Source organism: Streptopelia decaocto, assembly GCF_964273445.1.
Source record: "Streptopelia decaocto genome assembly, chromosome: 2".
In the NCBI taxonomy this organism is placed as follows: Eukaryota; Metazoa; Chordata; class Aves; order Columbiformes; family Columbidae; genus Streptopelia; species Streptopelia decaocto.
In genome coordinates this window covers 64,454,150-64,481,162 of record NC_138655.1, presented here as the reverse complement: position 1 = coordinate 64,481,162, position 27,013 = coordinate 64,454,150, and the positions used below count along the sequence as shown (strand labels likewise).

The 27,013-nt window shown below is 37.8% G+C and overlaps 1 protein-coding gene across 2 annotated transcripts; it reads left to right on the top strand.

Moving 5' to 3' along the window:
- The first annotated feature begins 68 nt into the window (after window positions 1-68).
- Window positions 69-26,687, top strand: EXOC3 (exocyst complex component 3). Of its 2 annotated transcripts, none has more exons than XM_082045444.1 (13): window positions 69-199; window positions 3,298-3,482; window positions 6,755-6,974; window positions 8,945-9,626; window positions 13,274-13,391; window positions 16,215-16,340; window positions 17,816-17,916; window positions 18,401-18,511; window positions 19,551-19,701; window positions 21,081-21,203; window positions 23,719-23,880; window positions 25,175-25,302; window positions 25,746-26,687. In XM_082045444.1, the coding sequence occupies exons 2-13, from the start codon at window positions 3,339-3,341 to the stop codon at window positions 25,915-25,917; spliced, it is 2,238 nt and encodes a 745-aa protein (XP_081901570.1). In that variant the 5' UTR covers window positions 69-199; window positions 3,298-3,338; the 3' UTR covers window positions 25,918-26,687. The 2 variants fall into 2 exon arrangements, with proteins under 2 accessions (XP_081901570.1, XP_081901569.1); XM_082045443.1 differs by having other exon boundaries at window positions 75-138.
- The last annotated feature ends 326 nt before the right edge of the window (window positions 26,688-27,013 follow it).

Genomic DNA, 27,013 nt, shown 5'->3' with positions numbered 1-27,013 from the left:
GCCGAACGGCGGGGCGGAGAGCGGGGCGGGGGGAGGCTGCTTTGTGCGCCTGCGCGCCCGGTCGTGCGCCGCTGTGTGCGCTCGGCGCCTGCGCGCTGCGGGACTGTCAGTACCTTCCCCGGGGGCGGGCGGCAGCCGGTAAGTGGCAGCTGCGACTCCTTCTGCCCCCGCCGCCGGCCCTGCGCGAGCGCCCCGACTGGTGAGCGCCTCTCTGCCCGTTCCTGTCGGGCTGGCGCTGCCCGTGGCTACCCGAGTCCGGCAACGGGAAGCGGAGTGGGGGGGCGGGAGGGGTTGGGCTGGGCTGGGCTGGGCCGGGCCGCGACGATCCGATCCGATGCAGGGAGCCCCTCGGGATGGCGGCCCCTCCGGGGCGGCCGCCGTCAGCGGGTGTCTGCCAAGGCAGCCCGGCGCGGCAGGGCTGCAGACTCGCCTGCGTGCCCGGGGGCAGCTCTCCGGCCTCTGCCCGGCAGGGACGGGCACCTGCGTCGCTGCGGATAGTTCCGTCCGAGCCGCCTCGGCCAGGGAGCGCGGGCGGGTGGAGCTGGGGGCGGGCGGAGCAGGTGCTGCCGGCCGGAGGCTGCCGCAACTCCCTCCGAGATCTGTTGTGAGGGGTCGTGCCCCAAACTTGGGCGCCGCTTCGCGCCTCTAGCCCAGAAGCTCTTTTCTGGAGGGGGCAGGGGCCTGTGAGCGGCTCACTCCCACTGTCTCCCGGCTAGAGCAGGAGTGTCAAACTCATTTTCACCGGGGCCCACATCAGCCTCATGGTTGCATTCAAAGGGCCCAATGTAACTTTAGGACTATATAAATGTAACTATTCCACCCGACGTGGCCCCCGGTGAAAATGAGTTTGGTGTCTCTGTTCGGAGGGATGAAGGTGTGCTTGCAGCTGCAGCCTTTCCAAGGCTGCTCAGGATTCTTTTGATCGCTTCTTCCAGTACTTTGCTCTGAAAATGGTTGTGGTTTTGGCTAACAGCCTCTGTGTAAAGTTGGTGTGCCTTCTTAAGGTTTGTTCTTCCTTTTGAATGGTCAGTAGTTGCGCAACAACCTGTCTACCTCAGCAAGTTAGTACATAATTGGTTAGGAGATTACAGTATACTGACTACTCATTTTGTTCATGAGGTTTACTTAATATGCCTGGGTAGTGGCTGTGTGGGTGAGAGCTATCGTGACTGTTAAATGTATTCAGAGTTGTTAATAAAGGAAGTAATTCAGCATAAAACTTTCTACTGCAGATAGCATTTCTACTCCTACTTAAAAGTAACATTTTTTTTAATTGTAGGTACAGTTCTGGCAGCTTGGAAATGTATTGAGCTCAACAAAACCATAGTATTCATTCAAAAGTGTGAGTGGTAGGGATAGATCCTGCACCTTGAGATGCAGAGTAGGAAACAGAGTATCATTTGAGCTAAACAGGCTGTTAGAGAAGTGATGGGTACATTGCCCGACTGAGGAGGTAAAGTAGGCCATGAGGTTACACTGTAGGAATAATTCTGGAATAAGTGCATACTTGTGCATTTAACTTTTGAAGATACTAGGGATACAGATCTTGAGATATCAGATGAAGGAACTTGAGCTGTAGACTTAGGGTCTCACAGGCCAGCTCTTGGGCAACCTTGCCTGGAATCTTTTTTAACACTGTTAAGTTATAAAATGACTAATTCTAATAATGCTGTACTGGGTCTGGCTGAGATGGAATTGACTTTCTTCGTAGGGGCTGGTATGGTTCTGTATTTTGGATTTATGACTAAAACAGTGTTGATAATACACCAGTGTTTTGGCTGTTACTGAAGGGTGTTTGCACAGTGTCAAGGCTTTATCTTTTCTCCTACTCTGCCCTTGACTACCCTTGAATAGGCTGGGGTGGACGAGAGATTGGAAGGAAACACAGCCAGGACAGCTGACCCAAACTGGCCGAAGTCATACTCAGCAATAAAAATTGGGATCATACTCGGCAATAAAAATTGGATAGAGGAAGAAAAAAGGGGAGGAGGTGGCTTCTAGGGTGGCCATTTTTTCAGAGGCTGGCTGGGGCACTGTTTTGCCTGTGGTAGGTGGTGAGCGATTTCCTTTGCTTCACTTGGTTTTTATTTTGTGTGTTTTGGTTTGGGTTTTTTTGTTTGTTGTTTTGGTTTGGTGTAGGGTTTTTTTCCTCTTTCCTTCACCTATTAACTGTCTTTCTCTTGACCTATGAGTTTTCTTGCTTTTGCTCTTCCACTTCCATGCACCTAGTATAGTTCTTCATCAGTTCACTGATTAATCTGTTGAGATTAAGTGATGTCCTGGATATGTAAATACAGACTGCCTTGAAAGTGGGTACTTTCAATCAATAACATAGATATGAGAGAGTATAATCTGTAGCCATGACAGCAGAACCTAAAATGTTCCATTAATATTTGATTCCAAGAGTGAAGACGTGAAATGTTCCTTTCTATTTGGAAGGAATGAGGTACTCCAGGTGTGTTCCTTGGAGTTCTGTGGATACCATGTTTTTACATCTTCGTTGACTGGGATCCTTCCTGCCTTCCATTAGTAGCTAGTGAAGCTTGAGAGAACAGGTTTGGTTTTATGGCCAGCAAATTTTACCTTTTATGCATTTTAAATCTAATACTAGTTTGTATGCATGTCTAAACTTTACTAGAAATTCCAGTGGAGACTTGGGTGAAATACATGATTAATTTTTCCCTGCACATCTGCACCTCTGATGGACTGAGGCTGTGGAAAGAACTGAAAACAAAGAGTAGGAAGTAACAATATCATCCATTGAAAGTGTAAATGGAAGCATTTTACAGTTAAGCCTCTGGATTTGGAGCTTCCACAGCTATGTTTCCCTTCACTTTTGGTACCAAATTAGAGTTATGGCAGGGGGACTCAGCTCCACCTGATTCTAGTTCAGGAAGAGTTAGGATTTTTGCTTGGGCTTGCCACAAGGCTTCTTTGTACTTATTTCATTCTCTTTTTAATAGGCAAACCTAATCTAGGGTGAAATAGAATATATTTTTTTAAATGAAGATTTGCTGTTCTTTTGTTGTTCTTTTTTGATACAAACTTACAGAGACCAAAGTAAATGAGAAAATAGTAACCAAAGAACATTTCAGGTAAACTAATGAAACAAAGTTAAGTGACTTCAAATGTGATTCCTCTAGAATTGTGATTACTGCTGTTTGTAATGCTTTCTAATGATGCTTCTGTCAAGTTGCAGGTTTTATTGCCAAAGTTAGTTCTCAAATCATTAACTTTGAAGTGATGCATAGCCATCAAATGAAAATATGTTTTAAAAAATGTTGTATTTCTTTTCAGTACTGTTAAATTATGAAGACATTTTGAGGTCCTAAGCAACAATGGAGGAAACGGATAGGGAAGCAGTTGCAACAGCTGTTCAGAGAGTAGCAGGAATGCTTCAGCGTCCTGATCAGCTGGATAAAGTGGAGCAGTATCGCAGGAGGGAAGCTCGTAAGAAGGCTTCGGTAGAAGCTCGACTCAAGGTACAAAGTCTGATAAACCTGAGTGTCCACAGCGCAGCATAAATGTACTTTTGATTTTTTTTTTTTTCCTTCTGTTTTTTTTCTTCTACATTTTCATCCAGATAGTTTTAAACCACAGACTTTCTGTTTTGGACAGAGAACAAAAATTAAACTTTGCATCTTGAAAATAACACAAACTAATGCTGTATATCTTACTGAAATTTTATTCAAGCACTTCAGGTGTTCTTATGTCCTGTAAATTCTACATGGACAGCTACCCTCATGCTGTATAGCCTGTCAGCCAGCAAATGTTTGTCTTGATGATTGAATACTGAACTTGTAACACAAAATTGATAATTGCATCTGAAAAAGATCAATAAGTTTAGTCTTTGACTGTTACAGGGGTTTATGTAAGATAGCGAAAATCTCTCACATTCTTGTCTCTTGTGGAAGTGTAACTGGTGATTTTGCCCCTCCACCACATGGGTATGTGTGAGTGCACACACACAGACTTAACCTGAAATATGGGTAAGACCATCCTATGTTTAGTGTCTGTAAGGATGGGACAGCAGAGAGGATGTAAGAAATACTCTTGCTCTGTATTTAGATTGTATACATGTATGATGTGGAAGATGGAGAGTCAGGGCCATCAAGATCATCTGCTGGCGGAGTTGCTGACTTTTCAGGTTGGATCACTGTTGAACAGTGTCAGCTGCTTCATCTATGTGAATGAACACATGGTAAAAATTCTAGTGTCAACATGTTGGTGCTTCCTTCTGCCTGGATATGTCTTCATCTTTGTCATTATTTTCTTGAGATAAATCAAGACAATCAAGTCAGTTGAGGGTGAAGAGTAGAAAACTAGGGACATATTTGTGTGTCCAGTTACAGGGGTGAAGCAGCAGAGATCTGAAATGGTGTTCTGCCCAAAAAGCCAGCATTTCCTCCAGTTGGTTATCCTACTTCTCTACATCTTCTCCCAAATATTTAGTTATATCTATTTCTGACAACCTTCTCCACATTTCTTCCTGTGTTATATCAATTCTTACAGGAAAAACTGCTTTGAAATGGGTCAAACTTGCCTGCTTCTTATTTGAGACTGATGGCTTTTAGTGAAGCCATATTTTTAAGGATTGGTAACAGAACTCTGAAATGCTGGGTGGGTCAGCACCAGCTAGCACTGGTAGGCTGGTACTTCTCAGCTCTGCAGTCCGAAATGTAGGTGAAGAGCTGCTTGGACTCTGTTCCAGAGCCTGAAAAGTTATAAGCATTGACAGCTGTCTTTGTGCACTTAGTCAATGGGCGAACTTAGGTTTTGTTTTTCTCTCACCCTGAAGAAATACTGTATACATATCCTAGGAGAGATCCTGGGTCATGGTTTTTCCTGAGTATAAATATGCTTGAATCCTCTACCTTTTGATTCTTAGCTGGTGTGCAATCATGAATTTGAACTGTAGGGCTTTAGGGAGACCAGGCAGCCAGGATCCTGCTTCCATGGCTTAATGTTGAGGGCTAACACTTGAAAAGAGATAAAAATGAAGTTTTGAGCCTTGTTCCTAGGATGACTTGGTTTTGTTTTCATTTTTTAGTACAATGATGGTCAGTCCAATCTAAGATTAATATGCATACTATGAAGTGAAGTCCACAATGCTAGGACATGCTGCTTTCCAGCACCCCCATCCCTTCCCCTGGCTCCAGCTGACTATTAGAAGACAAACTGAACATGGGTGGATGTCTGTTTTTTGAATTTTCCTTTGCTGTTTGTGCCTGTGACCAAGATTAGTTTTTGTTTCTGTTTAGCATAATCAAGTTTCTGCAAAATTTAAACAGGAAAAAAATCAAATGTGTAACATTTCGGAGATGTGCCTCAGAAGAAACTGAAGTATCAGAAGTATTGAACATTTAATAATCCTGTGTTTCTTAAGATACTTTATCATTAGCTTCAGACATTTGTGTTTGAGTATTCTAATTACATAAGTTCCTGTAGGGGACAAATGTGTTAATGCAGCATTTCTGTACATAGATATTGTATAAAAATGCCTTATCAGTGCTTAATTGTACTGAGTCTGTCAGGAAAATACATCTTTATCAATAAAATCAGCATTTGAAAGTACATAAATAGCAGTAGCTTAAGAATCACAGCATTTTTCTGGGACTTTCCTGGTACATTTAAAACACAATAAATGTTTTTTGTACTTACCAGGATTTCCTCTTTGGCTTCTAGTATCAAACAAAAAGTTCTGTGACTCCCCGAGCTTTTTGGCCTTAAAAGTATGGCAAAAAATGTGGTTTGAGCTTAGCAAAGCCATTAATACCTCATTTCTTTACTGTTTACTTCAAGTCCTTGAGTTTTCTCTGATGTCTTGCTTTAGGCTTGTCTTTTGAAGTCTGTTATTTCCAGTTTCATTTTCCACTCTCTTGATTTCACCTTAGTCATGTCTTTTTAAAAATACATGTATAAAAAACATGCTGTGGATGTGATCTGATTTCTTTCAGGTACACACTATAGTTTCTGTAAGGTGTCTGGACTATCAAATGGTATTCAGGACTAACAGCTGATTTGAAGAGTCATTATTTCAAGTGTCACCTGTCACAAGAGAAATCCATATCAATAACCTTTCTTTATGCCAAAATAATCTAGTTGGATTTTTGGTCTGGTTGTTAATGTTTCACAGTGTGGGAATTTTATTCAGTTTGGGTTTTTGTTGTTTTTTTTTGTTTTGGCTGAATTAGTTTTGATTTTCTTGGCTTTAAGGCACAACAGGCCAGAGGGTGTTTTTTTAGAACATTTCAGAATTATTATTTTTTTTTTAGAGCGCTTTCAGTTGCCAGTCAAAATTGTTAATTGGTTTAGTAAAATCTTTTGTGAATCTGCACATACCAAGCATTCTGTTGAAATACATGGATCAGCTTTCTTCTGATATTCCCCTTTGAAATGAATTTATGAAGGAAACACAAAGAAATCTCGTTCTACCTTCCCATGATCCTGTTTTAATAGAGATTTATAAAGACTATGATGTATCTGCCTAATCTCCTATGCCAGCTTTATGGGTGAACCAGTTGTATCTAGGTTCTTTAAAACTAGATACAACTTCAGCCAAAAAATTAAATATGTGCAAACACAGAGTCAGTTACATATTTCTAGTAAGCTGTAATACTACCTTTTCAGGTTTTTTTTTAAATCTGAAAGTGTTAGATACTGAAATGAAAATTAATTCTTGAGGAATGTTGAAAATACAGAACTTATAGTAATTAATACGAGTTCTTTCTTTGTCGTTCTGTTTGTATTTAAGGCAGCAATCCAGTCACAGTTAGATGGAGTACGAACAGGTCTGAGTCAACTGCACAATGCACTGAATGATGTAAAGGATATTCAGCAGTCTTTGATAGATGTCAATAAGGACTGGAGACAGAGCATCAACACCATAGAAAACCTCAAGGATGTTAAAGATGCTGTAGTACAACATAGTCAACTGGCAGCTGCTGTAGAAAATCTCAAGAACATATTTTCAGGTAATGTCATGTTCTTTATATAATCTATCACATACTGAAAGCACTTTAAAATGGTACTAACAGCTGTAAGGTTATCAGGTAATGTTGAGAACTTTAAACCTCACGGGGGATGATGAATTAAGGAAGAATCACCTAGACCTCACATTTAGGGAAGTATCTGGTAACTGTTTAGTATATACTGACTCTAAATTGTTCTTTAAGAACTTCTAGTCTGGCCTATCTCATCATCAAACACAAGTCACAAGCAATTGGTAGCACGGATAACATTTTTAATATGAAAGACTGACATATGTGAGCAGTATGTACAGAAGGAAAATTTGGAAAGATCCAGAATGTAGGAGCTGGGCTCCTACAGCAAGCCTGTTGGGTAAAGAGTCCCAAATTATTTTAGGAACTGAAAACTTCTTGCAAGCAAAGGCAAAATAAGGAACAGCAAGATCTCCAGTCAAAGATTCCCTGGCAGTCTTTCTCACACAAGAGGTAGGAGCCTCAGGGTTTTCCATTAATGTTACAAACCTAAGTATAAACCAGCTGAAATTCAGTTTCAACTGTGCAACAGTCCTTGCTTCAGAATCGGGCAGCACAATCACCTAAACCAATTATCCATAAAGAAATTATACGTAGGAGACACTTCTTCATTGCACCACTGCACAACTGCAAAAGTTGACAAAATAAGATCAATATGATACAATGGATACTGTAAAGATAAAGAAAATGGGATTATCTCTGTCCTTTTATGCAGCCCTTTTGGTCCACATTCCATTCTATCTTGAATCAGGATTAATTTCTTGCCAGGATTCTTCTGCTTATGAGTAATTTTAAGAATTTTACCCCTGTAATGGGGGCTAAACCTATTGTAGCCCTTTGATTTTTATTTAGATAACCCTCTCTATCCTCTCATGATAGCAATTCACAAAATGTACCCATGAAGAAAAATTGTTTCCTGGTCATACCAGATCGATTTGTTTAATTTCTGTAAGAGTGTATCTAACTGCTGCAGTACTAAACTGGGATACAGTGTGCAACTTCAAGAAAAAAAGCTGGTTTACATGCAGTGTCCAGCAATAAAAAACAAAGAACAAAAAGCTCTGTATGTTCCAATGCTGAGTTATTTTGGAGAGGTGTTTTCTTTTACACTGATGTATGCAATTGAGACAATAAGCCTTTTATTTTCTGGCATTCTGGGAAGTTTTTAGTGTGAAGCATCTTCCCCCAAGATTGTTAAACAGTGTAATTGCTGATAAATTCACTCTGAGCAAAACATTTTATAAATGAAGTGGTTTTCATCGTTGAAAGGACAGTTACACACAAACATTAACAAAATTTTGGGGGCTGCCAGTTTTATCACTAGCTGTCTTGTCTTTTCTGCTGAGATTTTTCATTTCTTTTCCCTGTAGGATCCTAATCTGCTACTACAGTATTCCTCAAATACTGAAAAATAATAGAGAAAAAAAATCTTCAAAATAGTTTAGCAGCATAGGTAATTAGCCCTGTTCTTCCTTTGTGCCTTAGGCAGGCAAAAACTGTTCCTTCAAGGAGGAGGCAAAATTGAGTATTTGTTGCATAAATGCAGCCTTAGGTTCAACAGCGTAAGTGACTTAGGCAAGTTAAAAGCCTCTTGTATAAGATACAAGAAAACTGATCCTGCAGTTTGTTTCATGGTAGACTTTCATGGATTTTTTTAAGGTGGTGTGAGTGGGAGAGAAAAGAAATAATGCTCTGTTGGCACTATAATCTTTGTTTAGCCACTGATCAAAATAGGGCATTATAGTAAAAATATATATAAAGATACATAGCATTTACTAAAATTTTTTGAATACTCCAAAATAATTTCCTTTAAATTATTTCAAAATAATTACTATAGCTGTTCTCCAGCTTGTTCCTAATGCTTTTATGGTCTTGTATTTATTCTTTGTATTTTGATTGTCTTGTCTTACTCTGTTTTTTCTTCTTCTTTGCCTTTCTTTCAGTTCCAGAGATAGTCAGGGAGACACAAGACCACATTGAGCGAGGGGAACTTCTGCAAGCTCATCGAAAACTGATGGATTTAGAGTGTTCTCGTGATAACCTGATGTATGAGCAATATCGCATGGACAGCAAAAACACACATGACATGAACCTCATCCATACGTACTTTGGGGATATGCAGAAACTTTCTGAGGAGTTGGGGAAGCAACTTTGGATGGTGGTTCAAAGATCTCTTGTTACAGTCCGCCGAGATCCAACCTTGCTTGTTTCTGTTATTAGGATAATTGAGAGGGAGGAGAAAATTGACAGGCGCATGTTAGACCGGAAAAAACAAACTGGGTTCATACCTCCTGGCAGACCAAAGAAGTGGAAAGAAAAAATGTTTGACATTTTGGAAAGAACTGTGAGCACGCGAATCGAAGGCACTCAAGCAGATACTAGAGAATCTGACAAAATGTGGCTTGTGCGCCATCTAGAAATCATACGTAAATATGTCCTTGATGACCTGCTTGTGGCTAAAACCCTGCTGGATCAGTGTTTTCCTCCCCATTATGACATTTTCAACAGGTTGCTAAACATGTACCATCAGGCTTTGTCTACCCGCATGCAAGAGCTTGCTGCAGAGGATCTGGAAGCAAATGAAATTGTTAGCCTTCTCACCTGGGTTTTAAATACGTACAAAAGGTAAGGTCCCCTTATCTCTTCTGTTAGCAATAGTTGGGAGTAAGCAAGCAAAACACAGTTTATGTGCTAATATTTGCATGTCTGTTAACAATATAAAACAGGAATAATAGCAAAGAACTTGCCGGTTTGATATTTGTTCTGCATTTTGCTTTCTGGAAATTGGTCCTTAAAAGTTATTCACATTTTCTAATATGTGATTTTAAGTTGCTTTGTAAGCTTGAAGTTTTAATGTAAAGACCTGCTTGAAGCTGCAGTCGCCTTTTATTTGTGTGCAAGTTTGAAGTATTGGCAAGAGCAAAAGAGACTGAAAGCTCTTGTGTGGAACAAAATGCTTGTTGTTGGCCACAGCCCCAGAACTTTCTATTGTTCTTCTTTTACAGGGGTTGGGACTGTTTCAGTGTTGCTTCATTACGGTTAAATGGAAAGAATGTAATAACTTCCTTCAGGTTTTCTCTCAGAACTGTGGGGTGATTTGTTTATTCAGAAGAATTTCTGTTTACACTTCGTCTCCTGTGATACTCTTAAACTCTTTTCTTTTGAGTTGTGTGGTTTGTTGGGATAATTTAACCATTATGTCATCTTTTCTTTTTCTTCGTCCTCCAGGTAGAAACAGCTCAAATGGCAACCGTTTTGTTTTTGCTGGCATGTAGTTACTAGGGCAACTGATTTGTTTGGGAAAAATTAATACTAGCCTTTCTGTGGGTTCCAACTAATGCTGGCATTGACTCAGCCTGTATACACTTTGGCCATCTTGAGTTGTTCAATCTCACTAGTTCATCAAATTGGAAGCTTGATAGATTTAAAGTATAATATAATAAAGCAAACAGGGAGGAAATAATACTGTTCTGTAGAATTTCTATAACCAGTTTTAAGATCCATTTTGTGTTTAGAACTCTGGTTTTTGCTCTATGCTGCAAAGTTCTGCTGCTTTTCTTCCCTGCAAGGAACAATCAGGAGCACCCACTAATGCATACTTACCTGCCTGTGTGGGGTATATGATATGCAGCTACTAGTAAGGGTAGCAGCTGATAAGATAAAGGAGCTAAGTTTATTGGCCTTTTCTTCTTTGTTAATAGAAGCCCAGAGGAATAACAACACAGTGAATGAAAATCAGAAATATGTGGATCCCTCTCTAGGGCCATGGCCTTGGCAGAAATCCTGCTCCCAAGTTCTGAACTTATGTCCTGGGGCTGATGTTCCAGTAAGGCAATTTTTTGTTTTAAAATTGCTCTTTTGCCCTTTCCCCAGAAAGCAGAGCAGGTCATATTTGACCCTCTTTTGTCTGAATAAAAAATAGGTTTTGCATATTACAGCTGCACTTCAAAACCAGCTGAGAAAATACTAACCAATTAAGAGAAGCATTGAGGTTTTTTATGTAATGAATTTAAAGCCATTCATAACTTTTGTTTCCAAGATTTGCAGGATAGGAATTTTTAGATAATTATGTTCTACTTTAGCCGAGCATGTATTGGAAGCTGGTTTTAGAACTGTATTTCACTTTCATATTTAAGTCAATGTGGGCTTTGGAAACATGCTGCTATTCCTAAGCCTGTACTGGGTTGGTACCAGGACTCTGATCTTAGGGAAAACTTAAGTCTTGTAAGATCCTGATGCCCATATTCATAACATCATTTTATCAGATACTCATCAAGTGTTGACAAAACCGCATAAAGTTCACCAGCATTGCTACAGACAGTGTCAACGGCCCTCACTGGAAGGAATGGTGCTATATATCTAGCTGGAGACTGTCTCTAGATCAAGTATCTGGTTTTTTTACAAGATAGACCAGGATTGGTGGCAAGCCTGACACAGTAGGCAGAACAGATGTCTTCTAAAATGTTAGTTTTCAGATAATACAATTCTGTTTGAAATTTCAACCTGTTTATAAACTTTTTGTTGAAGGGAAATAACTCTTCCTGATGGTTAGAAGCTTCCTGACAGTTCTAAGAGCGTTGTCTAGCACTTTCTTTCCCCAGACACTTGACTTGGGTTGTGGCAATAAGGAAAGAGAGCGTATGTACAGGAAGAATTTTTGGCTCTGGGGGCTAGAGGTAGAAGTCTGTCGTCTTTGTTTTGGGGTTTTCAGTTAACAAGCTTTGAGAAAGGTTTAATGTCTCTCTGGCCTTTTGAAGTGGGGACAATGGTTCTATAATGAGGCTAGAAATATTTCTAATAGGGGTCAGTGCCACACAGTTTCTCACATGTCCCCTGCTTTAAGTATCTTCAATCCCTTTTCCTACAGGCTCAGGAAGATGCTACAAACGTAAAGTGTTCAGTTACAGTAGTTTTTATAGTTTCAAATACAAGAAATTTTTTTTAGTTAGCCGTAATATGGGCTTTTTTAGTGCTTGGAGATGTTTTTTCACAATGTGGAAGCACCACTGCTTACTGCATGTTCCCAGAGAAAATCTTGAACTTGCAGAAATACAAACTAAACATTTGTTTAGGCAGGGTTCTTTTTTAGTTAGCCGTAATATGGGCTTTAGTGCTTGGAGATGTTTTTTCACAATGTGGAAGCACCACATGCTTACTGCATGTTCCCAGAGAAAATCTTGAACTTGCAGAAATACAAACTAAACATTTGTTTAGGCAGGGTTCTTTTTATTATTTACTGTTTGGTTTATATGCATTTGCCACTGCAAATACAGAACTTGTGGCTTCCTTCTGAAAACACACTAGAAATTGAATGTGAAACAATACATGTTATTATGATTTAATATATTTCCATCAACTGTTAATAAAGCACTCTCTGAAGAGTGTGGTTCTGAGTTATTGATTTGTCTGAGTATGAAATAGTAAGAGTTCCTGCTGTCTTGTGCTTTGGCATAGATTTGGTTTTTTGGTTTTAGTTACACAAGCAACTAATTTTATAATCTTATAAATTATTGATGAACAATATTACTGTAGAGTATTTTATATAACCCTTGTTGACATATTTTTGAGGGTTGTTCTAGTTTCTTTCTGATCCTATAAAATTAATAATTTTCCTTTGCAAGCAAGTATAGCTAATGGTGCTATTATAATAAAGTATCCATGAAATGTACTTTTGATTTGGCATGCAAGATGCCTTCTCGTCTTATATTAGTTGTATTCTCTACCAGTGCAGGAAGCATTGGTAGATTTCCTTTTAATATATTTTACCTTTGACATGGATGTGATAGAAGTAGCACAACAGAAGCTCTTTTGAGAAACTCTGAGCAGGGTATTTCATACTTTTCACTGATCTTTCCCACTTTGACATTCAAAATGTGTGAGCTGTCTATTATCACCTCTGAAATTTAAGACACATAAAAATGTCCCCATTAAGAGCCCCCAGGTTGAACCAGTTGGATTTTATGCAGTCTTAAGCAATCACTAGTTCTTGTATGTCAAGTTCGAAACACAGGAAAAGGTTTAATATTTAAAATGTCTGTAAGTTTTTTAATATATGCTGTGCTGTATCTTTTACATCCTGTTCCTTCTCTTGTATAGTTTTATTTACATCCTTGTAAATGCATTTATTGTTTCAGTTACTATTAAGAACTTTTTTGCATTTTATCAATACTGGAGAATCACCCTGTACAGTGGTGATACAGTGAAAGCTGCATAGTTTTTAACTTTTTTATCTAATCTTTCAATGTCTTTCTTTTTTTTTTTTTTTAACTCAGTGCAGAGATGATGGGAAATTCAGAACTGTCTCCCGAAGTGAATGTAAATTCTCTGGATCCTCTGATTTCACAAGATGTTGTAGACGAGCTTCTCAGCAAATACATGTCAACACTTACTGTGAGTAATAATAATTCAGAGACACCTTGGGATGAATGTGCAGCTGCATTAGTGCCTCAGTGCTGTTCCTCCATCAGAGGAAACTATTGTGAGGAAACTATTGTGACAAATGTGAACTTGATATCATTACTTTTATAAATTTTCATAGACTATGTGTAGGTTTGTTTATAAAGTTAGGATCAGATGATTTTATAGATGTGAATCAAGACACTTCATGGAATAATTATGCTTTACAGACTATATTAATCACATTTTATTAGAAAGGAAGGAATTCCAGTGTTTGTACGTCTAAATTCATAGTGCTTGTATGTTGGGTATTGCTATGGCTACAAGCCACTGAATGCAGTTTGGTCCCTGTAGTAACTACATCAATATTTGATACAGATGTGATCTTTTCAAGGTACTCGGGATGTTCATATTTGCCAGTTTGATTCTTTTAGCAGTCTTGTTCCTTTCATGCCTGTTGACTGCATGAGCATAATTTCCTTTTGTCGATGCCATTTCAAATGCATCTGAAATATAAAGACACTGCTTCTTGGTTATCCTATGAGTCACTTGAAATTAGTCGACTACATGGTAAAGGAATCAGTATGTGATTGTCAGGTTTTTAGATGTATTTTTCTCTAAAGATCCACCATTGGTTGCCTCTGAGACTGGATATTAGGGTAGTTGAAACTTGGTACTTGCTGTTCTTACATTGTTGAATTGAATTCCTACTCCTCCAGATTTTAGGAGCTCTGCCAAGCAGAGGAGGGAAACTTTGTGTTTCTTTGTGTTGGCTACTAAAATATGTCCAGCAACAGCAACTACTTGGAATAGATATTCATCTCAGTAATACAGACTGATCTTGTTATGTCTCAAGGAAGTTACCAGTGGAGACTCTGATTCACATTAGCTTTACTAGAACTTTTCATGCAATTTTATTTTTCTGCACATACCTGTACGACAAAAAAAAAAAAAATTCTCAAGCTAGTTTTGGCTTGACTCAAGAAATGCGTTTGAATTAATTTTGTCCCCTCTCAAGATGGAAAAAATAACCAATATTGGTTTTTAAGTAGTGTTTTTCTCTACTTACTGAAAAATATTATATATGCAACATTGTTGTATTTATATTCTATAAATAAAATAACTCAAAGTTGCTATTTTGTTAAACACAGAGTAGTATTCTTTCGCTGGTTTTGATTTTTGGCTGTATCTTCTTTTTAAGGCAGAAAATACTGAAACTGCCTGTGTGTTTCACAGGATTCAGCCTGGTGCAATTTTCTACCTATCTCTACTTGCAGTTCAACTTTATTTATTTTGATGTTGTGTTTAAAGATGTTTACAAACAAAATATAACTACTTCTATTTGGGTAAATGAAAGTATTTCCTAACTGCAAATATCAACTTAAATATTGATGTTTAAGTCAATAAAAATGTCTCGTTTTCATGAGAAATAAAATAGTAATAAATTTAAACAGATTTTTAATAGTTTTTTTTTTTAAGTACCTCACCTTGAAAAAAATTCTCTTGTAAACTATGATCTTAAGGTTAAAAATGCTGGTGTCCCCTGGGCTGCTGGCTCAAAAGATAAATTCTTCTTTGCAAATCATCTCATCAGAGCGGTTCCATGCTTATGAGGAAAAAAAAGGTAGTACATTGTTTCACGTAATTGAACATGGTGCTATTACATATGTACTTACTAGATACAGCACTTGACAGGCTGTAGGCAAAAACACTGACACTGTAATCAAAAAGAGAACAACAAAGCCTGTGTTTGGTCAACCACCTTTCTTGTGCAGGAAGACTGTAGAGCTTTGAGTTTCTTCCTTTATTGTATCTGCTGATAGGAGTTTTGACTAAAAGATTGACTTAATATGTTTAAAAATGTAAACATTTTTTTAAATGCCTGTTTTAGACTGGTTTGCCCTTTCTGTACATGCCTACAGGTTATTTTAATTTTCCATGGTAGGGCACACTAGTACACCTGTTATACATGGGAAAGAAGTATGAACCTTTATATTAATAGGGATTTTAACTAAATGTGAACGAAGTAGAAAAGAGACAAAAATCTTCAACCCTTTGAAAACATGGAGATAATTATTTTAGATAGACAGCCATCAGGGAATGCAGCTACATATTTAGCAAACATGATTGTCTTTACTACCTGCTCTTGCAAGTATGCTCATGATACCTATGTCATGCAAGTGATCAGAAAACTGGTGTAATCTCATTCTAAGAACAGTTGTTCTTAATGTCTGTTTGCTGTATTATGTGTTTGTTGGATGGGAGGAAGGCCAACTAATGTGTCTCCATCACTATTTTCTGCAGCATTTAAGGTCCAAGCAGCACAACTCAGTCTAATCCTGGGGTTTTGTCTCCCATGATAACAAGTATCAGTTTCCTAAGATATAGGTTGAAGGAACTATAAGCAGATATGTGCTGATTTTCCTACAGAAAGTATTACCCTAATTTGTTTCAGTTGTTGAAAAATTCAATTTGAAACCTAAAACCTGAGGTTTGATAAATGCTTCTGAAGTAGGTAGATGTTGATTCTGACAAACGGACTTGCTCTTTGTGTTTGGAGCATTCCTCTTGCAAAACGTGCCTAAGCTAGACTCAAACTACATCATTAGTTTACCAGAACTAATCTTTGTCAGTGCAAATTTTAATTTGTCTGTGTTATCTATATCCTGTAGGGATGACAAGTAGTGGTCAACATTATCTCTTACTATGACACTCTTCATTATGGAAACGGCTGCTATTCCAAATATTGTAGTGGGGTATTTTGTTGTATTAAATTTTAAAAACTTTGTTTTTTCTTGGTTGCTTTATTTAATGTAGTCCAACATCATTGGCTGGCTACGGAAAGCACTGGAGACAGATAAAAAAGACTGGATAAAAGAAACTGAACCAGAAGCAGATCAAGATGGGTACTATCAGACTACGCTTCCAGCTATTGTTTTTCAGGTATAAGAGAACTTGGTTATTCTAGAAAATCTCCAGAAGCTGTACAAGGATTTGGGGGAAATAGAGGCCTGGGGAAGGGATGGAAACCAAACTGGTTGGAATGCTGTTGGTTCTATGTCTATTGAAGTATATTTTTTTTTTCTTGTGGAGTTGTTAGTTGGAGAGGTTGTTTCTTTTGAGGTTATTATTTGCATTTTCTTTGTTTAACACTTACAGACTTAATTCTTTCTATGTGTAGATCAGAAACGTTATTTTTTCCAGCCTTTTTAGTTGATATTTGTATTTAGTTAACTTCTTTTACTTAGGTCTCTTCATGTCAATGAGATGTTGGTAAGTTATTAGAATATTGTTTGTTAATATGGTGCTGAGGTAGTTAGGCATGTATTTGTTCCCACAAATTATTCGTTCTACAAACACTTTAATACTGGAAAGAAAAGTTCTACTGAAGATCAAAAATGTTGCTGTTTAAATACTACTTCAGTTAACATTAATACCTGTCCAAATTATTAAATAAAACATTTCTAAGATATTTAAAAATAAAAAACCAAACAAACAAAAAAACCCCCACCAACCTGCACCACCCTGTTGGCGTTAGAAGTTTTTAGAGTGATCTTTATCAATCAGAAAAATGGTAGCTCATTTATTGTGCTCATTTTCTAATTTTTCTTTACAAATATTGTGTTGGGTACCTTCAATAAAAGATAGATGGACTGTTCTTCCTGCATTTGTTTCCCGCTTTTTTTTCCGGTCTCATACCAACATTTTTGCTACATTCTTTCATATTTGTATTGGTGCCAAGGTTGACTTCATCTAATTCTTTTCAGAAGGTATGTGATGGCAGAGAAACTGGTGGCTAGTTCTCCTGTCATACTGTTATGGGCTGCGCTGTTGAGATTCATGTAACAGTGAAACTTTCAAAGTCATCTCAGCATAAAAGCAGCTGATGTTTCCATCTGGCTTTGTACCCATCTTTTCCAGTCCCCCTCCTCTCAAACACAGTTCCCTGTAGGTCACCTAGGTCTAGTTTCTGAATTTAAAGAGTCCCTTCGACTTCACTAATGTGAACTTAACTACTTTCATAGATGGGGAGAGCAAAGGAATTTAAGTTATAAGGTCATTTGTCACAAGCTGCAAGAGCTTACTGAAGAACTTTGATTCACTGTAAAGCCAAATTCCTACTGAATTAGAAATATTAAATACTTTTTTTGCTGAACAAAGAATGCAACTGTTTTCAGTATCGGGAGAAAACTGCAACATGCATGAATGGTTGTCAATAATTTATTAATTACATTTATGAAAACAGTGATTTTTTTGTTGTTGTTTTGTTTAGTCAGCAGCAGTTGTCTTGGCTCATTTAAAAAAAAAAAGCACATGTAAAACTGGTGCTAGTGACAGTCTCAAACAGGACAGGAGTTCTGTCTTTGGTTTCCCACTGATAAAGGCCTGTCTTTACAACTAAACAATTTTTAATCTAGATGTTTGAGCAGAATCTTCAGGTGGCTGCTCAGATAAATGAAGATTTGAAAACAAAGGTACTCCTCCTATGTGTTCAACAAATGAATTCATTTCTGACCAGGTAACATAATTTTTGAAGTATAAATGCTTTATATTGCCTCAGCCTCTTTTTGTTCCTACAGTTCCAATGCTTGGTTTTCCTGTGAATGTTTCTTTATTGCTTTGTCTTTTCTCCTATCACATCCATGCCAACCAAGCTTTTCTTCTCTTTCCTTTTTTCTTGCTTTTTTTCCTCCTTTCCCCAGTTTCACTGCAGAAGTTCTTTTGGCACTTTCAGTTCCTCTCTGCAAATGGCTCTAATTTTTGCAGTCAGTTCTGCTTTCTTTTATATCTCAAATTTATGTCTTTTTCCCATAAATAAGACAAAAAACACCTCCTTGGCTGGATTCACCCAGAACAGAGAGGCTAAACATCACATGAGCACCAAACCCATTATAAAATAGTTCAAATTGCCTACCTGAAAGGCCCTTGTGGAGCATTTGGTCATACGGGTGTACTTGTATTATTACAGATTTCTGTTTAATGCCATTCTTTGTCTGTTACAGGTACAAAGATGAAGCACAGTTGTATAAAGAAGAACATCTTAAAAATCGTCAGTATCCTCAGTGCTATGTTCAATATATGATTGCAGTCATCAACAACTGTCAAACATTTAAGTAAGTCAGTGGCAAACAATGATAGGACAAGGGGTAATGGGATCAAGCTGGAACACAAGAGGTTCCACTTAAATTTGAGAAGAAACTTCTTCTCAGTAAGGGTGACAGAGCACTGGAACAGGCTGCCCAGGGAAGCTGTGGAGTCTCCTTCTCTGGAGACATTCAAAACCCGCCTGGACATGTTCCTGTGCGACCTCACGTAGGCGTTCCTGCTCCAGCACGGGGATTGGACTAGATGATCTTTTGAGGTCCCTTCCAATCCCAAACATACTGTGATACTGTGAAGTCTGCGTATTCTTGCAGTATTGTGAGAAAAATAAGTGTTGATATTTCATTTGTATTAAAAATACTACTTGTTCCCAGAACCTCCTCTACTTTTGTATACAAAGAGGGTTTCAGTTAAGATAGTTTAGCTGACTGAACAAAAACAACAGGTTTAAATATATTAATGTTTTATTAGGAGGTAGATATTGTGATTACTCTTGCCCTTGGCAAGCCATGCCATTGCCCCTCACTGGCAAAAATCCACTTGTTATTCTAATAATTTAATTGCCAAAGAAAAATTTATCTTCAACTTTCAGAATTTCAAAAAGCTATTTCATTTAGTTTGACTGGGACCTGCAATCTTGTCTTACATTTGATCTCTCACAGGTCACCTTCAAGCAGTATGATCAAGGTGAACTGAACTGGAGAAAAAGATTAGAGTTCGCTGTGTTAAGAATATCAGAACAGGAGACAGAAATCCTTTTTGTTTGTTTCAGTGTTCAGCAATACAGCTCCATGTTCATCTGTATCTGCTGCCATTCTCAAGTCTACAAGTCAGCAGTAGTTTGTTACCAACATACAAGCAGCCTAGGTTGATCACTCTGAAATCATGCTGGAGGGTAAATGAAGGCTTCCAAAGCAAGCAGCAGACATTATTTCCCCTTGCAAAAATAATAGTATCTAGTACATCTCTTTCTGTGTATGCACTCTGAAAATTTAGTAGCAATGCAGTTGTGCATCAGTGGGTGATGAAAAGCATTGTTATTTGTCACAGAGAATCTATAATCAGTCTGAAAAGAAAATACTTGAAAATTGAAATGGAAGACACATTGTCAAGCAGTCATACAAGCATGGATGCAACTTTAGACATCATTGCCAAAGAAGGATGCTCTAGCCTGCTAGATGAAGTCTTCATGGATTTAGAGGTTAGAGATTTTTTTCCTCAAAACAACAGAAGTATTATTTTATAAGGAAAAATAATTCAGGAATGAAGTAGTTAGGAAGCCTTTTGATTGCTAAATGTATTTTATGTAGTGCACTAGCAAAATGCCAGTAAACATCAGTCTTATTCTTCACTGGTATAGTTTGCATGTAGGAGAATGAAAGGTTGCTTATTTATATTCCAAAGGGTGACTTCAGGCAGATGCTTTGGATATAGTGAATATTTTCTAGCAGATTGTACTTAGTCTAATACTTATGTAGCTGTGTTTTAAGAATTATTTGGGAAACTTCTGCTACTATTATCATCTTTGTACAGGTGAAGGACACCTGTAATTAAGACAGTCAGAATGGGCCCACATTTTGAGGCATTTAACTGATAAATTTCCATGTTTAAGAATTCTAGCATCTTTTATAGAATCTCTCAGGAAAAAAAAAAAAAATATATAGCTAAAAAGAAACTTGGAGTATGGGAGAGGGAGGCACATAAATTAGTGAATTGCAGGGATAAAGAAAGAATCTCTGTGATTTGTTAGATTTTTTATAGTGTTTTGAACTAATGTAGACACCTTCAGTGGTTCACAGTAAGATAGATATGGGAAAATTGTTTAAAACAAACTTGAGGCTCTTAGGCAAAACCTTTATTTCTCATTTACTGTGCTCACTGACTATGAGAAGACACTCCTTCTACTCTAATGACCATTCTTTTAAATTCCTTAACCTCAAGCTTCATGTCACTATTATCATTTAGAAAACACTGTGCTCTAACATGTCAAGATTTTTTTTGTGTGAGGAGAACAAGAAAAGATGAGTATGTAGATGTAGAGAATACTGGAATTGCGTATCATGGAGTTCTGGGAAAGGAGTAAGTGTTTAGGCCACCAAGTTGGGTACAGGCACAGGAAGTTTGTGGGGCCATCAAAGAGGAACAACTGAGTAGCCAGTAGCAGTTCAAGAAATCAGGCATGGAGTTACATTATCACAACAGTTTAAAGGTGCCTTATATTTAAAATTTGAATCCTGATGCTTCCTATGCTGATTTTATCCTCGGACTTTTTTTTTTTTTTTCTTTTTTAATTTAGACAGAGGATTTAATAGAGCATGTCATAAAGGATTTTAGAGAACTCCTGAAATGCTCAGGTTAGCACAGTTGGTTTACATACACATCCAGTGTATATGTCAGGGTAGCACTCTGACAACTGTTGACTCTGACAACTGATCATTTTCCTACACTAACTGCTTGTTCATTTTGAAGGAGTGTAGTTTAGAAATGTATAACACTTAAAGTTGTCCCTTATTTTTTGTAACTGCACTGATATGACAAAAATATTAAAAATTTGTTCTGATCAGTTGTTTATCTTCTCAGCCACATCTCAATGAGCTGATGACAAAGAAGTGGTTGATGGGGTCTAATGCAGTGGGGACTATCTGTGTCACTGTAGAGGATTATTTCAATGACTTTGCAAAAATAAAAAAACCTTATAAAAAGGTAGGTGCAAAATATACTATGATACTTTGCTAATGTACTCTGAATATTGTGTTGGATTGGAATTTCTGGATACTCAATGGAATTCAGATTTTGAGTACAGAAACTGGAAGTGATTCATCACTGGAAATGAAAAAATGTTCATAATCATATTGCAAAAGTCCAAATCTAATATTTCTCTCTCTTCTTTTTTGTTCACAGCTATATAATATTGTCAAAGACAGATCAGAGTTGCAGTGTTTAGTCCAAAAAATGTGTTGGCATGTTACTAGATTGTGTTCTTACCAGCTTTTATTTTTTTTGTGTCTCCTCAGAAGTTTGTGGTCAGATAAAAATGGCTCTTTTGCAACTAGTTTTGGTGGCCTGTAATTACTTTTTATTTTTAATAACTGTACATTCTGTAATTCTTAGTTTTAGCATAGTTAAATTGGTGCCATGAGGTTTAACAAATGCATAGCTCATGTTTAAAGTGCTGTTACAGCAGCATAATGTGCTAGGTTAGGTCAACTTTTTTTTTTTTTTTTTCCCCTGAGGTCTGTCAAAGGAAATCCAGATTTCTCTTTTATTCTTTAATCTTTAGTATTGCTGTACTTATTTTTGTCTTGTATTGAATTAAAGTAAATTTGGGTAGTTAAGATAGCATGTCTTAAATGATTTGCTAAAATTTAGGAATTACTTGAAGCCAGCAAAATCAGGGTTTAGGTGAGGTCTTTGAACAAAGTCTTACTAAGTAGAGGTGCTTAAAAGACACAGTCTCAAAATCATACACTTATTCTTTCTTACTTCAACTCTGAAAGAGATAGAAGGGACTGCTCAAAGTTGCCCTGATGACCTCTTAACCTTCAGTATTTGCAGATCCTAGAGGCCTTATTATGTATGTGAATTATATACATATTCAGAAAAGGTACACAAAATAAGTTAGGTCAGTCCCAGAATTAGTCTGAATTCATGGAACAGCTTTTTTTTCCAGATCTGGTTTGTTGCTGTGAGCTAATAGTGCTTAACATGAGTTTCTTTAAGTGTTAATACCAATCTCTGCAGTCACATGTTTCATCATGTAGCGTTTACTGCCATCTTATGGGGCAGAAGATCACAAACACATTATTTTTGGCATTCATCATGCGTACTATTCCCCTGTCTCCTAGGACAAAAAAAATCTACCACACAAGACACTGTATATTCTAGCACTGGATGGGACATACTTTTTGTTTCTCTTTTGAGGTGTTTTGTGTCTTTTTTTTTTTTTTCCCTGGTTTTAAAATATTCTTGGTTAACCCTGTTTTGAAAAATCCAGTTTTTAAAAGCCACATGAACAGAGCACTTGAGTAAAGACTACAGCTCAGTAGGTAGGACACAAGTCTGGAACAGGGGAGATCTGGATTTTAGTCATTCTGCTTTGCTGTTTTCCTTGTGTGCCCTATTATTGCACTGCTGGCTCTTCTTCAGTGTTCTTTTTCTCAGCTGTAGTAGAGCTGTTGTTCTTCACTTACTTTTCAGTGGGATTAGGCATACATGTCAGTCTCCCACAGTCTATTCTGTGGAGTCAGTTTTCCTCTGTATACTTGGCATCAATTCCACCAATGCAGGAGAAGCCACCCTTGGACAACCACTAAACTTCGTGTATTTCTGCACACTCTTCAGAGCAGGACTTGAAATCATATTTTCTGTCTCCTGGGTGAGGCCTGAGACTTCCAATACTTTGCACACTGTTGTTTTCTAATAAAATATGATTAAAAGTTTGTGACTATCTGTTACACAGGCTTTTTCTTAATCTTAAGTAACTTTCCCACCATTCTTAGGTGGAAAGAAAACCTACCTGAGGCTTTGTGGGATTTAAGAATTCTCCTTACATTAGGGTGGAAAAAACATGTAAAGGTTTTTTTGTGGGTTTGCTTTTGGTTTTTATTTGCAAACCTTGGCATTCCTATTGCACCAATACCAGATGCTCACTTAGGCACCAGTAGCTATTTCCCATAAAAAAACAAGTGGAGAACAGCAAAGCAGTCACAGAAGCTGTGAGAAGGTGATTGCTGCTGGCTCTCCAGGCTTCTTACCAGACTTGACCCAGAGCACAGATAACATGGCAAGACTTGCAATGCTTTATGCAATGTACTGGAGTTCTCCAGTAAAAGCCTCTGTGATGGCTCGTCTTTCCTAGACTAGATAGAAAGAGCAAGTCTGCAAAGCCAAGCACAGGTCTATTCTAAGGGTTGTCTGAATTATGTCATGTTTGTTCTTCTGTCTTTGGATATGACTCTCTTCCTCTAAAATAATTCAGATGTGTCATTAGAGATATCTTGGTTTTGTTGTTTCTCATAATTGGCACATTCTTTTTGTTAGGCAAGGTCAGATTTTCATTTCTCTTGGCATCATGAAAATCTAAAGCCACTCAATGTGTAGTATTCGCGGAAACTGTGTAGTGGTGATTAAGTGCAAATAGACATTTCAGAGACTAAATATAATGGCTACATTTGCAGGTATCACTGGCATAATCCACCACCGTTTTATTTTCTTTCAGACAATGACTATTGAGGCCCATCGGAGGGTGGTTGTGGAATACATCAGAGCAATCATGTTAAAACGTATATCTTTCAAGAATGCAGAAGAGAGGAAAGAGGGTGCAGAAAGAATGATTAAAGAAGCAGAACAGTTCAGATTTCTGTTTAAGAAGCTTGCGGCTGTAAGTATTTGGATAATGCAGTAACCTGGTAATTTAGAATAAAACACACATTTACTGCTTGGGGAAAATGGCTGGAGTTAGATCTCCATGTCTCCAAAATGTTGGGTGACTTGTGAGTATCAAGGGTGCCAGCTGAGGGCACAGGCAGAGTTTCTGAACACACATAGGCCTGCTGCTCAAGTTCCTGAGCACCAGTTTCTGCTGCTTTGTTTTTATACAGCTCTCTGCAGCTGAATATTTGAATGGCCTCACAGAAAAAGGTACTCTGAATTTGTAATAGTAACTGAAAGAAAAAAAGTTGTTTGTTAAAAAAATTTAATTGGGCTTTGCTTTTTCTGGGTAGAAGAAAGGGTGATACCATCAAACAGATGTAGATACTTATTACCTAAGTAACATGCAGTGTATTAATTTAGAATCAACAAGTATGTTGACCCCATTTAAAGTGCAGTAGAAATAGAAAAGATGGGGAAAAAAAGGTATTTGAGAAACAATGTACAGCACAAGCCTAAAATAAAAACTAAATCCTTTTTTAACTGCATAAGGAGCAGCAATTTGTTGGAAAGCTCCGAGGGCCAACAGATGACAAAATGGAAAAAGAATGCAGAGAAAGATAAAGCTGGAAAAACTGTGGGGTGGGGGAAGGGGTGGCATTCATATCTGCTCACTGTGGAAGATGTTGGGGCAACTCCTGCATCAGAGTCCTCCATTATATGGGATTCTGTGTAAGATCTGTTTCCGATTAAGGCATTGATAGAAGAGATTATGGAATAAAAGAGATGAAATACCAGATCAGTGGGGCCAGATGACCTGGAACTAAGAGCACTAGAATAGTCCAGAGATTAAATAGTAGATACTACAGTTGGGTTGTTCAGTTGTTGAAAGCTGCCTTGGTGGCCAGATGACTAGAAGCAAGATAATGCAGGGCCAATTTTTAAACAATGTCTCATATGAGATTTGGCTTTCACATCAGTTATACCTAAAGTTTGTGCTGGCAAATTAGCGAAAGTTAAGGACTAGAATGCATCACCATGTGGATAAATACAAAATAATTTGTAAGACATTACTTTCTTTACTGATATTCTGAGGGTAGGTCTCTGGATGAAGAACAGGGGAAGAGGGTTACGGTGACAATTCCACAAATATTTTGTTTTCTAAATGTCTGAAAATTCAGCTGTTTGGGGAATTCGAGAGCATTGCCAGACAAAGTACTAACGGAAGGATTGCTTATGGATATTGAGGGGATTGCTTTTGTTTTGTGGATTTATTTTTTTCTTTTTTCCTTTGCATCTTGCAGGGCTCTGGGGAGGACACTGAAGGACTGTGTGACATCATTGAAGCCATTGCAGAGGTTATCAAGCTAACTGATCCTTCACTGCTCTATCTGGAAGTTTCAACTTTAGTCAGTAAATACCCAGATATCAGGTAATTCTTTCTGCCCTCAAAATTAAGAGAGAGATATCATAGTTTCTTTGCAGTCTTGGGCAAACTTCAAAACAATGTGTAAATGTGATCGTATTTTAGAATATAGCCACTTTCTTATGAAAAATAATGGTAATATGAAATATGTGACCTGGACAAAGATGTATACAAACTTATGTACTTAAGTGCTCAATGGTAGAGCAAAGGAATAATGAAAATACTTCTGTATTTTTGGGGGGATAAAATATGTTTTAGAGTCCTAAGAGCAGTCAAAACAGTACTTTATATTGAGCTGGAAAAGCCAGTTAGTGACTTGAGATCTGATTAAAAATTAAAGTATATGCTGAAACTGAGTGAAAGGATTGCCAACTAAGGGATAGTGTTGACAAGATCTTACTTGAACGAAGTGTCCTACTAATGCCCATTTTACCATTTTCCTTTGGTAGGGATGACCACATTGCAGCTTTGCTGACCGTGAGAGGTGATGCCAGCAGAGATATGAAGCAGACCATCATTGAGACTTTGGATCAAGGTCAAAGCCAAGCAAATCCAAACTACGTGCCAATATTTAAAGAAATTACGGTTCCCACTCTAACTGTGCCAAAACTTCTTAAGTAATTGACAACTCTGTGTGTCATTACTGCGCTGGGATCAGCAGGTTTGAAATATTTGAGGGCAAATTTGGCAATGCAATTTTGAGTGAAGTTCAGCATAACCTGGTATTTGCTAGGCATGTTTCTTCCTAACGACTTGGATGTGGGGAAATGTAACCAGATTTCTGAAAGAAAATGGATGTAAAGGTCATGTTTGAAGAATGAAGCTTATAATGGCCAGGGGATTTTTACTGATCCATTTGTTTTTGCTGTCAGCAAATACATTTTTATCGTGGAATATGTTTGCACTGTGCACTGCAATGCCGTATAAAGATATTTATACCAAAAACAAGAGAGCTGGATTAGTGCTGAATAGACTAACGTACATCGCTTATAATACCTAAGCAGACTCCTTTAGAACTGTCTTTATATGGCACTGCTTTGAGCCTGTATTGATGTCCTCAATCCACTTTCACATTATACTTTGTGTATGTACTTACTTTGGTGTAAAATATTTTATTGCAGAAAACCTAATTATGAAATCAGTTACCTGACTTAAGGGACTGAATGAAATTGCTACTGTGCAATTTGATTATAGGGTGAATAAATAGAGACATATGAGGTACATTTTTTGTAATTGATTCACTAAAAACAGCACATAAAGCACGACCAGTTCAATAAAATGTTAAACCATTGCTACCTTCAGCTATGTATTTGTTACATCCTTATAGATTTACAGTAGATTTAAAATTTTTGTTTTGTTTGAAGTGGGAATAAACTTTGGATTTAATAGTTTTCTGAAAACACAAGATACTGGTTTTTTATTTCCACAGTATTTTCAGAGTAATGCTTAAAGGTAATTTTCAGTATTATCTGTTCTAATTAAAAAATACTACTAAAAAATTGTGGATTTGGAATGACTTGAGGAAGGATGCAGTGAAGGCATTATCTGTTAGTACCTGAACAGAGTTGTCAAAGATAAGTACAAAGACACAAGCCTACGTGTTGTAATTAACGTTCTGCACTTTGGATATGGAACTTGTTTGGCTTGTGAACACCCAGACCTTGTGCAATTCAGGCCCTCTCCCTGACTCCTCCTTACCCTGGAAGAGGTATGTGCA